Source organism: Benincasa hispida, chromosome 9, assembly GCF_009727055.1.
Source record: "Benincasa hispida cultivar B227 chromosome 9, ASM972705v1, whole genome shotgun sequence".
Classification (NCBI taxonomy): domain Eukaryota; kingdom Viridiplantae; phylum Streptophyta; class Magnoliopsida; order Cucurbitales; family Cucurbitaceae; genus Benincasa; species Benincasa hispida.
The window spans coordinates 64,602,367-64,617,898 of NC_052357.1; the positions used below are offsets into that span (position 1 = coordinate 64,602,367).

General features: G+C 33.9%; 1 protein-coding gene across 1 annotated transcript; it reads left to right on the top strand.

The window, feature by feature from the left end:
* Positions 1–3,651: 3,651 nt before the first annotated feature.
* Positions 3,652–10,307, top strand: LOC120086422 (protein KAKU4). The gene is made up of 11 exons (XM_039043065.1): positions 3,652–3,960; positions 5,659–5,726; positions 6,145–6,251; positions 6,750–6,865; positions 7,023–7,165; positions 7,981–8,163; positions 8,469–8,727; positions 8,842–8,921; positions 9,335–9,368; positions 9,538–9,622; positions 9,701–10,307. Exons 1-11 carry the CDS (start codon positions 3,705–3,707, stop codon positions 10,056–10,058), a joined length of 1,689 nt encoding a protein of 562 aa, XP_038898993.1. The 5' UTR covers positions 3,652–3,704; the 3' UTR covers positions 10,059–10,307.
* Positions 10,308–15,532: the final 5,225 nt, after the last annotated feature.

The window sequence follows — 15,532 nt, forward strand, 5'->3', positions numbered from 1 at the left end:
TTAAAGGATATAGAATAAAACATATTTCATCGAAGCTTTTCTATACTCATGATCTTGAAGAAAATGACGACAATCACTGTATAACAAATTTGTTCGAATGATAACCTGGCAGACTTATTGACAAAGACATTACCAACCGCAACTTTTGAAAAATTGGTGCACAATATTGGAATGCGGCGACTCAGAGATCTTAAGTGTGTTTTCGTGAGAGGGAGTAAATATATTGTATTCTTTTTCCTTCACTAGAGTTTTTTTCCTATTGGGTTTTTCCTAGATAAGGTTTTAACGAGACATATTTCATATATATATGTGGACATCTAAGGGAGAGTATTATAAATATCATAAAAATAGATGCCCAATGCTAGTGTTCTAAAAGTCATATATCATTTTTCATATTGTCCATATGCCTTACAATAATTCATGCTTAGTGTTCATGTAAGTCAAAATCCTACTTGCCACTTTGCCTATAAATAGTGACATTTGGTGGATCTCAAAAGAATGCACATTGGAGAGAAATCCACTTCAAATTTCCATTAATTTTCATATCCAATTTTATAATTTTAGTTATTTTATTTTATATTATATTATATGTATTTATTATTATTATTATATACATATATTATTATATTACATTTTCTCCATATCCGTGTTCCCGTCGTGCTCCTCAATTTCACAACAGATCCGCTGAGAATTTGTGATGTTTTCAGGTCGATCAGAGGTTTGGCTTGCTTCTCCTCCACCTTTTAGCGTTCTGGTGCGAATGTAATAAAATTATAGGTTAAATATTAAAATCCTATTTTGGTCCTACAAAGTTCTATTTTGTGTACAATTCTCTAATTTCAATCGATCTTCTAGAAACACTAAAGGTGTGTTTGGGATAAAGACTATCTAAGACTATAATAACCACCTCTTACTATAATAAATACATTCTTCAATTAGCTACCATCAATACTATTTCAAAACTCCTATTTACTATAGTATTTACTATTTGTTACAATTTTTATTATTTTACATTCATCGTTTTTTTATTCTTTACTACCGTGTTTTACTATTTTCTTCTCAAACTAAAATAGTTTACACATCAAACACATACTATTATACCTCAAACTAAAATAATCCACACTCCAAATACAAACAATTTTAACTCAACTATAATAACCAACTTTTTATCCCAAACGCCCCCTAAATTTAATCCCTTGAGGTTGACCTTTACCAAAATTGATTAAATAATAATAATAATTTAAATACAAATAATGCAATATGTGAATATATTTTTAAAATTTATAGAAGTACTAATGGATAACAATTTTTTCTTAAAAAATCAACACTAAATTAGCCGTGAAAATTAAATTTAAGATTTATGAAAAGTATAGAGACTAGATTGAAATTAAACAAACTTAAAAAAAAGTTTAGAGACTAAAATGATATTTTAAGATAAATATAATATTGATGATATTTCTGAAAAAATTATAAAAACGAAAACAATGGTAATAAAATATTTTAATTAATAACTTCACATTTGGCACTAAGAAAACATCGCATTGCTCATTCGTTGTGTTTTATGTATTTTTTAATGAAAGTGTAAATGAATACGTTTGATGAAAATTTAATACCATGTAGCTCCACATTAATAATAACAAAATTACTGATTTCATGGAGTTCTAACATAATATTTAAGAAGATCTGTAAAAAAATAATAATAATAAAAATAAATTTAAAAAAATAAATAAAAATTTAAAGAGAAAATCTTAGGTGTCATATACCCATCTTTTATGCAGCACAAACAATATCCAATCAAAATAAACCACTCGCAGTTTAAAAAAAATGATTATTTTCTTTATTTTTCTATAATGCAATAAAAAAAATAAAAGCATGAAATTAGGTATAGTATATGCTGCATCTAATTATTCTCCATATTTGAATCTTTTGCCTTAAAAATATTAATTGTTTTTGGTGTTGGAGAAAATTTAATATAAATTAATGGTTAAAATATAACTTTATTCCTTATAATTTAAGTTCTATCTTAATGCAAATTTTGTCAAATTAGCTTCTAAAAAAAAATGAATGCTTCCTTGATCTCGGTGCATTCCAAATATCGTCCAATAAAATAATATTATATAGTATTTTTATTTTTTTAAAAGATCTTTTTTTTTTCTAATTCTACTTTTATGTAGTTATCAAGTGGGGAGTATAAGATTAATTGCAACCTAATCATTGCTAAAACAAAATATAGTGATATCTTAACAAACTATCTGTGAGTTTAGACTTCCATTTCCATCTCGTCATTGTTTTAATAATATTAAGCACACGCGTATATATATCACAACTATTATAAATATTATAGAAGATGTCTATTAAATGCTCATGTTTAGTATCTACTAACCATTTATCGTACCCCAATTTTTCAAAGTGTTGTCCATGTGCCTTGTAACTACTCATTTCTAGTGTCCATCTAATCTATCTCATACTTGCCCAACAATCTGGTGGATCTTGAAAGATACATATTGGTCAAATTCCAAAAGTTTAGAAAAATCCATAATTTGTTATTCTATTTACTTTTGTTATTTATTTTATTTTATATATTTTTATATATTATATTTAATTTATTTTAATAATTTATTTTTTTGGCATTCTTGTTCTCGTTACTCAAATTCACAACAATAACGGATTATTCATCCTCTATGTTACATGGATTCTTTTCTATTTTATTTGGTTTAAATTGGATAATTCAAATCCCTACCTTTGTGCCCATATTGTTTTAAATTTATTTGGTTGATTCTATTGTCTTATATTCAATTGAATTTATATTTATACTTTTTTTAATTTCAATTTAAATATCATTTTTTTCGATATTGTAATTCTAATTCAAAATAAGTATTTTATTAAAAAAAATGAAATTAAATATCAATGCTATATTAAGCATTAGTGAGAAGTTATGTATATTTTGGTTATTATAGTTAAGTTGCAACAATTTAGTATTGGTGCACCAACAATACTAATTTATCATTTTGACCAAAAAAAATCGAGAATATTAGAAATTTTGTCAAACTAAATTGATTTTTCACCTTTCTACGTATTGACTTCAAATTTTATAACTCCACTCAGCGTCTCAAATACCTTTGAGTATTTTCACTATAAACTTTGAAAATATATTTAGATATAATATTTTCTTATATTATTATTTAGATAATTCAATAAGAATGATTTAGTAGAATTAAATTTAAGATTTATAATATATATATTAAAATCGAATATTTAAAAGTATATAAATTAAAATTGAACCAATTATAAAATACATAAATTAAAATTGTATTTAAAACGTTTATCAACAAAAATTATATTTTAAACTTTACCATTTTAATCCATTATATAGAAATTATTGCTAAAACGTGGAACGTTAAGCCCTCTTTTGCAATTATTACCGTTTAAGGAATCTGCCATATCATTCACGACGCCGCCGAGAAACATAAAAATGGAACACGGTTGAATGTTCAGAACAATGTCAAATAAAAAATCTAATTTACTAAACAGCCCCTTAATGTAACATACAATCGCAATTTAATAAAGGTTATCATTGTCTTTTCATACTACAAAACGTCAATTTTCAATTACTTTCCCGGAGTGGGCTATTTCTCCGTCCATAACAAGAAAAATATCATTCTCGCCTGAGCGAGCAAAAAGTATCTTCTTCACTGTGAACTTCCATGGCGTCTCTTCCTGCATATAGTGAAGCCGGAGGGTCAAGATCCGGCGGGAAAATTGTTCGAGCTAGGCGAGTTCAAAGTAGGAAGACTCCTTATGAGCGTCCCGGACCTTCGAATTTAGGTCCTGGAGGAAACCCTAGTTGGATCTCCAAGTTCATTTTCTCGCCTACTCGTACCATTGCTACCGGCGCTGGAAAATTGCTCTCTTCGGTTTTTGTTTCCGACTCCTCGTCTTCCTCTTCGGACAGTGAATCAGGTTGGCTTAATTTTAAACTGAATTTTGGTGTATGTTTCTTGAAATTATGCGGATGGAGTAGTTGTTATACTTAGCGTTAGGAGTGGCTATTGTGTTTGTGGTTGTTTAATGTGCTGCGAAATGTAAGCTTATTTTGAGGAGATGAGAAGTGGAAAGAGTTCTGGACTTGTGCACTAGCGAAAGAAGAGTCAATGTAGTGTTCGAAGTTTGAAGGTGTATAGTACTTGAAAAGAAGTAAGCAACACTTCGTGAACTTAATGGTGTTTGTTGTTAAGTATGCACAGTAAGCTGGTTAAGTATGCTGGAATTGATGAAATTGGGCGGTATGGTGTAGCGTGGATTCGTTGGATATTTTAGTTTTTAGTTGTACGATATGTTTTCTTGGTGGAAAATTTTGACCCCTATTTAGGACGCTTAATTAGCCGATTTCTTTCATTTACCTAGTTGGTTTAAATTTCTCGTGTGCTTGCAACGCAATGAATCTGCATTTCAAAATTAATTTAAGAGTATAATTTCGAGTTTTCAATCTCATGGTTACAGATTTGAACTGTGCAAGCATTTCAAAACTAATTCTGAGCCACTGGCATCTATTCAAGGTTGTATCGTATGCCAATTTAAGTTTAGAACAAGAAACAGCATTTTCATTGTTTTAGAGAAACGTTACATTCAATGATCTATACTCCCTTATGGGAGCTTACTAGAATGCACCCCAATTAGAAATTTAGAATCAATTACAATTTACGACAAAAGTAATTACAAAATGCCTTAGTAGTTTCTCTGTTTCAAAAAATAAAATAAAGGCCATAGGAAATATTGTGAAGACTGAAGTGTAATGAAACTTTCTAGTGCCCCGGCAATTGTAAGAGTTGGTGAGTTCAATTAGGGTTTCCTTCAGGGCCCAAATTTGAAAGTCCAAGACGAACTTAGGAGTCCCTCACCCGTAGCTTGCTTGGTTCGATCCATTTCTCCATGGGATTGTGGCCCATGGCATTTAGGTGTCTGAGGAGCAAATACCATTGACCTTTTCAACTTTATTTTTTAGCACTGAGGCCATCTCAAATCACTTTACACTAAATATATATTGAATATGGACGGTCATCGTCCTAGAAGATAATTGTATCATCGTTGATGTAAAAGTGAATTGCATGAACCCTCTTATTTGAACTCTCTGACTGATCATTTCTACCAAGAATGCCTTTTACAATGACAAAGAAGAAGGAAGGAAGCTGGTTGCTATTTGACTCCTTGATGTCACTGTTGTTTCTCATGGTTTTCCATTGAAAAAATGTTGAAAATTTAGCAAGTGAAATACATCCCCCATCCATGTTAGCCATCTACGACCAGGTGTATTTTTTCAACGACATCATTTATCATTAACATATTTCTGCTTAGTGTGTGCAGAAAATATGTGATTTCATTTGCAATTGAAATATGATTTAGAACTTATAGCAAGGCAGTGACATGTCAATTCATGTATATTACACACACAGTTGTGTGTAAGATCAATGGACTAAATTGATGACTGAATTTATGACTAATCATACATCTTTTATGTTGGATGTTTCATTCATATGGTTTCTTTAAGTTCCTTGCACATTTTTCATTCTCATTTCACATTTATTATTCATTTGAGTGGCAAGTTTTCAGCTTTTAGTTCTGCTTATATGGTTCAAGATCTATTGTATCTTATTTTAACAGAGGATGATGATGAAGATGATGTTCATGATGAAAATTGTGTCTTCCAGGGAGCTGAAGGAGTGAAGAAGGTAAACAATCTAGATGTTAAATCATGTACTTGTTTAGATGTTTGTCTCACTATTGGGCAATATAAGGAATATCTCGATATTTTTCTAGTAGACCTGCTATCGAATTTGATATGTGGTTGAGTGTTGCAGTATTATGTTTCTTAATTCTTTCTACGTTGAAAGAAAAAGTTTTCATGATTAAGTATGCAGCATTGTACTGGAGCTTATGGTTTGAGGGTTAGCTAGTGCTATGTGGGACTGTGGGTATACAAAATTTCAAATTAATAAAATATATGGATGAATGATATATTATTAAGTCAACATGGTAGCTATATGAATAAAATATATGTGAAAAAATCAAAGTGTGAGACAACAGATTATTTGGTGTTTGATTTATAAACTACGGCATTGTGCCTGATTGACATTTTTATGTTGGAAGAATGGAACATCGGAGATGGTTAACTTATTTCGGAAGGACTTTCCACCAGTGAAAAAAGATAGCAAGCATCTAATTGAACAGCTACTGATGCAGGAGACCTTCTCTAGGTACGATAATGATTTTTTAAGGAGTACTGTATGATCTTGTTCATTGTTTCATGCCTTAGTTCTATCTATTTTTCACTATAATCAAACCATCGTGTTGGTTTGACCTTATAAATTGGTCTAGACATTTCTTATGTAATTCTCTGTCAATTAACTAGGAAAAAAAAAAAAAAAAACAATATCCATTTTGTTTCCTGTGATTAACATTGCTCTCTTGGTTTTACTAGCTTGCTTGCCCTTTTATCTTGGTCAAGGATATGGTTTCAGTTTATTTAGACTTCCTGCACGTGCTGAAATAAGTTGTTCTTCCTGTTCAAACTAAAGTCCTATATGTTCAATGGTGATGGTCTCATGGTTAAATAGTAAAGTTTATGAGTGACAAATGACAATAAAATGAGCTTGGTTTTTTCAACTACCACTTAGATGATAGCCTTCAATTATTTGTTACTAGTGGCTTCTAGTGGCTTCTGGTCCATATCATTCTCACTTTCATTCAAGCAGGGCAGAGCGTGACAAGTTATTTCAGATAATTGAATCAAGGGTTGTAGAATGTCAAACCAATGAAGGCCAGGCTGCAGGGAGGCTAACTGAGATATCAAACAGAGCTGTCGATAATGGTACTGCCCCTTCAATTTCCTGTAAACCAGAACTTTAATTTTGTGCAAATAATGACTTCTGTTGACATTTAAAAAAACAAAAATGTTTGGGAGCATATTTTCTTAATGAGAAATTTCAAATCTATTACCAGATTAAGATGTGTACAAATTGATACAGATGATGGCAGGCCTGCAGTCTGTGGCACAGCAATTCTCGAGGCAAAAAAATGGTTGAATGAAAAACGATTAGGACTGGGGTCTACTTCGACATTGAAATTGGATGATGGGCCATGCACCTTGAATTCCACGATGTTGCCTGTGGTTGGTGGTTCTCTCTTTTTCTTGAATGGCATATGAATAATCATGTAATGGATTCAACTTTTATTTACCCTACAGTTCAATATTCCTCAGTTCGAAGGATTTATCTGTATACATGACATATTACTAGTTGTTTCCCAATGTCTTTTAAATCAATGATTTCATTCTTCTTTTCCCCTTTCAACCCCTCTTCTCCCAAGGATTTCCCGCTAGTGAATTTCTACATAGACACTTGATTTTCTTTTTTGCTGATTGAGCAAAATTTCAGCTGTTTTCTTCAAACAATTTTAAGCAGTAAGCTAAACTGATATAAAAATATAAAGAACAAGTGACGAAAACGTAGAAGTGTCCTTGCAATTCGTGGTAGGAATATCAAATTTCTCAAGGAACCCACATGCTTCTGAAGTGGGCATGAGGGTAGAGAGGAGATTTTGTAATTGCACCTTTCTCCTTGGCCCAACCACATTGCACAGCTTTTAAACTTGTGTATAATAATTATTCTACCAATTAGTTTTTGTTGGATCAGATAGTTTATTTAGCTACTACTTGGTGTTGGTGTAAACTGAACATTTCTTTATGTAATTATGGTTTAGCTTGTATCTGTGCTAATTTGAAATCTTTTTGATACCTTCTTAACTAGGGCTGTGATATCCTCCCATGTGTATGTTTCTTCTCTCTCAAGTACTATTGCTTGCTAATGTTAAATAACAAAGACGATAGTAGATTGATGTTATGATACTATAATCCAAAATCTAGAGTTGATATATGTCCTTATGTATTGATTTCTTTTTAGAGTATTGAAGTATTTGCTGGTGCAGGTTAACAATGAAGAAATGGGTTCACCTGTAGATGTAGCCAAATCATACATGCAGGCACGCCCTCCATGGGCCTCTCCTTCCACGAATAATTTTGAGTTCAAGTCTCCTTCACCATTAGGGTTACAGCTTTTCAAAGAAGAAACATCATATTCAATTAGTGGAAATCCACTATCTTCATCTAGGGTACCATTTTATCCATTAAGCTACACTTCTCCTATGTTACAATTTTTTTAGTATGACGGACTTTTCATGCCACGACCATGTGAAGTTCAACTGGTAAAATATTTTATAATTTCTCAAAATGGTGTACTAAACATAGCACCTAGAGGGCCAGTCGACATTGGCCAGTAGGTGGATATGTTGTTTTTGGTTTTCCCCTCCTTTTCATCTCCCTATCCAGTATCATGTGTGTATAATTTTAAGAACGTGAACATGTATATATTTCTACAACACAACCCATCATTCTATTTGTTGACATTGGATTGCAGATTAAAAGGGACTCTCCTACCAGTGGATCATGGAACATCCAGGAGGAACTACGACGCGTGCGATCCAAAGCAACTAAAGAATTGCTAAGAACTCCATCTGCCAAACTTGATTGGTCTTCATTTGCCTCGGCCTCAGACTACAAAAGTAATTTGAGTTCTCTGAAAATTCCTAGTGGAGATAAAATACAACATGCTGTAAAGTCAATAGATAAATCAATGAATTGGTCTGCAGACAATACCGTCACTCATAACTTATCAGGTATGCATTTCTGTGAATCCAACAATGTACTTACATTTGTAAACAAAAGGTTTTCTTATCTATTTGTAGTTTGGAATTCTATAAACATTGTTAACCTCATTTGCATCCTCACAGAGTCAAAAACCATGCAAGATGTGTCGGAAAATGAAGCTTGCCTACTCGGTACAACCAGCATTGTTCTGCAACGGGATAAGGTAATAAACTCCCAGAAGGGCTTTGTTGGGCCTCCAGCTGTGAACGTTTATTCTAGGAGGGGTAAAATGGAAAATTGCTTATCTGACCGTTAAATTTTTTGTACTTGGTATGTATGAGTGGCGATGTGAGTTTGTGAGAGAACTTTTTGGACGGGTTCTCGAGTGTAGGGAAGGGAATTGACCAGCCCTCTTAAATTGGCTGGGTGTTTTGTAAAGTGATTTGACCCTTATTGATATCGATATAGGTAAACAAGATTAGATATCTATCAGACTTTTGCTACCTCTAACTCGGTCCGCTATCTCAAGAATTATTTTGTCTGTTCTACAAAACTTTTGTTAACAACTCATCTGGGCGGGTTTGTGTTGATCTATCTTGATATTTGATATAGTTCAATTATTCCCTTCCCTTGCAGGATTTGGAAACCAATCCTACCACTGAGAGGGACGGTACGTAATAGTTTTATCTTAACATTTCACATTCCTCTTTTTCCTGATAGTTGTAGGATTAAGCAGATTTATACGTTCATGATCGTCAAAATTAAATGTTCATTATTTTCGGAGCAAAAATTGAAAAAAGAATATGCATCAGTGGTGAACTGTATTTGCTTCTGTGCAGTATTAAATTCAAGTTTTGATGTGAGAGAATGCTCTACACTGCACGAGGATGCGGGGCTGGCCAATGGTTTTCCTCCGCTACCTAGGTAATCCGGCATCTCATCTCTCCCGACGTCCCTATCCAAGTAAATACTGTGCAATAGCTGACTTTCTTTTCTTGGCAGTTCTTGTGAGCTTGCCGTAGAACAGAACCACGTCGACCATATAGTTGAAGAAAACAATTCATCTAGTCGTGGCCACGAAGCGAAAGAGCCGTCTGTAGGGGAGCGATGCGAACTATTAAGTGAAGTGTCCGTGGAGGTTCCAGATATGAACGAAAATGATACTGTTAGAGTTGTATCGGACGGAAGTGATGCCAGTAAAGTTGTATCAGAAGGCAACGGTAACTATAAAATCTCCAAAGAAGAAAATGGTGCCGGTAATGTTAATACAGTGGAGAAGCCAAGTTCAGAAAGCAATATTGCTGCAGGGAAGACTGGTAGCGGAACGGGAAATCTGCGACGGGGAAGACGAAGAAACTGAGGTGGGGGGAAACAGGAATGTAGTTTGTCTTGAATTTTTGTCTAGAACCAAACATGGAACATAAAACTTTTGACCATAGCTAAAGCTAGGTGATTGTATCATCAGTAGTAATTTTGATTAGTTGTATGGATTTGTATAGAGCTAGATCATAGAATCAGCTTGAATAAGCAACACCGTAGAAGCTTTGTGTATTTAAGTTGTGGAGAAATTCTATGTTACAAATGGCTAAAAGTCTAGGCATCTGTATCACGTTCTGCCCCGAATTTCGTTTTAAATTCGTTAAAACACGATTTTCACACGTATGTAAGGTTTTTAATAGTGAAGTTTTTTTTATGGAAAATTATTTCAAATGGTAAAATTGTTAAAAATATTTACAAGATATAATAAAATTTTAAAAATATTAATGATAGACGTTGATAGATATTGATAGAAATCTATCGGTATCTATCAATGTCATTTATAGACACTTGATAGAAATCATTATTTTAATATGAGTGGTTTTTCATCTTTTTGTCGGTTTATTTATTTATTTTAATTTCTCTACTTAAAAAAGAATTAAGGTGCTTTTGAGTTAGATTTTAAATTGAATTAACTAAAGATGATCACTAAAAAAAGAAAAACATCAAATTTGACCTTGAAGTTATGGCTCGTATCAATTTTCACTTTTAAACTCTTTTTTTTTTAATTGCACTTAAAGTTAGATAAAAGTGGTTTTTCTTAGTTAGGATCTCAATTTTATTTAAATGCGATGGAAATATAAATAAAATTTTTATGTTGATGGGTCTTCGTGGAAACATTCTAAATACAAAAAATAAAAAAATACAATTAATAAGTAAAAATTTTAAACTTATATAATGAGCTATAATGCTTATTATTTAGATTACATTCACGTTAGTAATATTTTGTAATTTTTCTCTTTTGTTTCATCGATCTTTTACAATATTAGTTAGAAGATATGTCTAATGCATACTCCTTTAAATGTTTATTACTTCATTTTTACGATAGAAGTTAAGTTTTTATTAAATTTATTATTCATTGAACTTAACCACTAAATGTTTAATTACTCTAAAATGAAATAATTTAAGAAATCTATATCAATATCTATAATATATATAAAAGTACGATTGCGGAAAAAACTTTTTGTTGAACAATTTTACCCTTAAATATTTTTGCAATACTTAAATTAATCTTATAGAAAAAAAATGCATTCCCTCTATTCTCTTTTAAAATCCATATCTCACTCTCTCCTATTCTCACCATTAAAATCCATCCAGCCACAACATATTATAACTCCCTTCCCTCTCTTCTCAAAAAGGAAGGAAAAAAAAATAAATAAAAAAAAAAAAAAAAAAAAGAAAAGAAAGAAAAAAAACTCCTCACTCTCTCTCATATCCACCACAACCAAGAAAAAAGAATTATGAGGAAGAAAAAAAGAAAAAACATTTTTTATATTTAACACCCAATTAAAAACATATCAAAGCCACAATAAAATATTAACTTTTGATATTCTTGGACCTCTAAATTGCTAAAATTTTTCATTTGCTCACTTTATATCTATAAATATGAGTAATTTTAAGTTGGAACCAAATAATTAATCTTTTTTTCCTTCATGCTATATCCAAACTACATCTTTGTGTTCTTTTTTCCTATTTTAAATTGTTATATCATCCTATCTTTAGCAGATTACATTTTTTCCCCCCTTTTCATGTTTTAATTCAAAGAGAGCAGTAAAGACATATATACGAGTCATTGAGGTCCACTTTCAAGTGTTAAAGTTAATTTGAGGTTGTTGAACGAGAAATTTTGGACCAATAAAAAACTGCCACATCATTCACTAAATTAATGACGAAATTCCAAATCATTAAATTTGGGACCAATAAGGAGGTGTCATGTGTCCCAAATTGAGGTTGAAGACAAATTTCGATGACGCCACATGGTTTTATCATGACCGTTGAATCAGATAAGATTAATTTGACCCAATTTGATATTGTTATTTTGGTTAAAAGTCCAATTGAGCAAAAAAAAAAATAAGCTTAATTTGACTCAAATGTCAAATAAGGCCCAAATCCAATTAGTTGGGCCCAGGGGCCAAGTCAATGGACCAACCAAGCTTAAGCCCATGAAGCCCACATGAGAACTAGGTTTTCCTCATTTGTGGGGGTCAGCAATTCTATACTATAGAGAGCTTATAGAGAATTCTCTATAGTCAGAAGACTCCTTCACTCTTGAAGCTGACCACGTCTGAAGACTGAAGTCCTTCGAACATACAAGCATTCTGAAGACTGAAGTCCTTTGAAGATGCAAGCATCCTGAAGACTAAAGTTCTTTGAAGATACAAGCATCCTGAAGACTGAAGTTCTTTGAAGATACAAGCATTCTGACCATGCTTGAAGACTGGAGTTCTTTTGAAAATACAAGTAATTCTACATTAAGAGAGCCCAGAGAGAATTTATCAACAAGCAGAAGACTCTCAAGACTCCTAAAGCTGCACTCCTAGAAGATAGAAGACCCTTGAAGACACAAACACTCTTCCAAGACTTCTACAAGAACGTTCGGTGCTTTCCTTCTTCAAGTCAAGCGCATCCACCCAACCGAGAGAGAATCGGAGGATCAAGTACTAGAGATCGAACCACATCACATCAAATCAACCTCAACATCAACACCAACTCAAGTTCAACTCCACGAAACAAGTTTCTCTGGAAGCCTCGTGCGAACACTAATCCTCCAAGAAGATCAACAAGCCCGAAGGCCAATCATCCAAGAAGATCAACAAGCCCAAAGGTCGATTATCTAAGAAGATCAATAAGTCCAAAGATCGATCCTCCAAGAAGATCAACAAGCCTAAAGGTCGATCATCCAAGAAGATCATCAAGCCCAAAGGCCGATAATCCAAGAAGATTAACAAGCCCAAAGGTCGATCACCCGAGAAGATCAACAAGCCCAAAGGTCGATCACCCAAGAAGATCAACAAGCCCAAAGGCCGATCACCCAAGAAGATCAACAAGCCCAAAAGTTGATCACCCAAGAAGATCAACAAGCCCAAAAGCTGATCGTTTAAGAAGATCAACTAGCTTAAAGTTTATAGTTTATTTTGAAAGCATCAAAATACTGTGTATTAGAGATTATACTCACTTTCCACAAAATTAATACAAATACAAAGTTGAAGTTCCATGAAATAAATTTCTCTTGAAATCTCATGCGAACAAATTGGCACGCCCAGTGGAACCTCTCTACCTCTCATCTCTCTCTCGTCATCCAAGTCCATAAACCTACAAATGGCACCAAAGAAAGTTGTATCCAAAGCTACAGTCATAAGCGATACTTACATAAGCTCTGTCATCACAGAAAAACTAATGGAATCTACTAAAGGTGGGATCGTTATTAGAGAAAATCCCTTGTTCGACGGCTACATTTCTGCTACCGATCCATCAAATAAAGAATCATATTTTGATGTAGTATCTGTCATGGTGGCTGACGTAATGGTTGAGTCAGCCATGGCAGAGATGGAAAGGAAGATAAATTTCCTAACGAAAGCTGTTGAAGAGCGAAATCACGAAATTGCTGCTTTAAGAGATCAAATACAAACTCGAGAAATCGCTGAGTCGAGTCAATCTCCAACTATAAAAGCCAATGATAAAGGAAAGACTATCTTGCAGCCTAGCCGCAACAATCTACCTCTGTTGTCACCTTGTCAATTCAACAGTTGCAAGATATGATTACAAACTCCATATGGGTTCAGTACGGAAGACCATCACAGTCCTCCTTTATGTACTCCAAGTCGTACACCAAGAGAATCGACAGCCTAAGAATGCCAACTGGGTATCAACCTCCAAAGTTCCAGCAGTTTGATGGAAAGGGCAATCCAAAGCAACATGTTGCACACTTCATTGAAACCTGCGAAAATGCAGAAACCACAGGAGACCAACTAGTCAAGCAGTTCGTCCGTACCTTGAATGGAAATGCTTTCGATTGGTATACTGATTTGGAGCTAGAAGTGATTGAATTTTGGGAACATCTAGAAAGAGAGTTCCTGAACCGCTTCTACAGTACAAGGCGCACTTTTAGCATGATGGAGCTGACGAACACCAAACAGTGGAAGGGAGAGACAGTCATCGATTACATCGACCGATGGAGAGCATTGAGTCTGGATTGTAAAGATAGGCTCACTGAATTATCTGCAGTGGAGATGTGCACTCAAGGCATGCATTAGGAGCTTCTATACATCCTACAAGGGATAAAACCTCGTACATTGAGGAGTTGGCAACACGCGCTTATGATATGAAGCTGAGCATCACCAACAAGGGAACTAAAGATTTCCTAGTCCCAGAAGGGAGAAAATACAAGAATGAATCCAAGGGCACTAAAAAGATCATGGATAGTGCCACAAAAGAATCTATGGTCGTTCCTGTGACCCCGCTGAAATTTTCCTCCAAAGGAAAACAAACAAAATTTGAAAGAAGGCACAATGAAGGCGAGAAGCGTCGTCCAACTCTTAAAGAAAGACAGGAGAAGGTTTATCCATTCCCTGACTCTGATGTAGCAGATATGTTGGAGCAACTGCTATAGAAGCAACTTATTCAACTCCCGGAATGCAAGCGACCGGAACAAACAGGAAAAGTAGATGATCCTAACTACTGCAAGTATCATCGGGTCATTAGTCACCCAGTTGAAAGGTGCTTCGTGCTAAAGGAACGCATTCTGAATTTGGCTCATGAAAAGAATATTGAGCTAAATTTGGATGAAGTAGCTCAGACAAATCACGCTACAGTAGCGACGACTTCAAGTGTTCCAACACTGTCTATGTCTCATGCTCAAAGACAAAGCCTGATCCAGTTCGAAGCCTTCGAGCCTATAGTTGTTTGATTCCAGCAAGAGATTAAACAACAAATTTCAAACAGAAAGATGAGAACTTGCTTTGGGAAAAAACGTATACGTTTTTTCCCAAAGCAAGTTCGCCACCAACTGTAGCAGAATTTTCTTGATTTAACTTGTATTTCCAAAACAGAAGATAACAGAGGATAAGATCCATTTCTATCTACAGAAAAAGCTGATATAGAATCAAGGTTCCATTCCCAGTCAACTGCTGCGCCTCAACGCATTTCGGGGCTTAAACTTAAAATAAAAAAAGAACGTCTTTCTCCATTTTTCCGATTCGGCAGTTCGCCGGGCTTTTCTTGTTCCAATGGATGAGCTCGTTGAAGATGACAACAAAGGGTGGATAGATGCGACTAGTCGAAAAAGAAGACAACCAAACTCCACCCAAAAAGAGTCGCGTTCCAAGGCAAAAAGATGACACGGAAGCCTAAGCCTGCTAAGAAAGAAGACAAGGACTTCCCTCAATTCCGAAGGTCGGCAACTTTGGCAAAATTTCTCCCAAGAAGCTTTCTCAATATTCATCTAGAGAAAGTATCAAAAGTTATTACATGTCACACTGTCGGCATAGTGGAAGTCGACAAAAATCATATGACTGCTAA

Coding starts and splice junctions, on each gene's coding strand:
- LOC120086422 (XM_039043065.1), top strand. CDS start 3,705: ATGGCGTCTCTTCCTGCATATAGTGAAGCCGGAGGGTCAAGATCCGGC. Junction 3,961..5,658: donor CTCTTCGGACAGTGAATCAG/GTTGGCTTAATT, acceptor TTATTTTAACAG/AGGATGATGATGAAGATGAT. Junction 5,727..6,144: donor GAGCTGAAGGAGTGAAGAAG/GTAAACAATCTA, acceptor TTATGTTGGAAG/AATGGAACATCGGAGATGGT.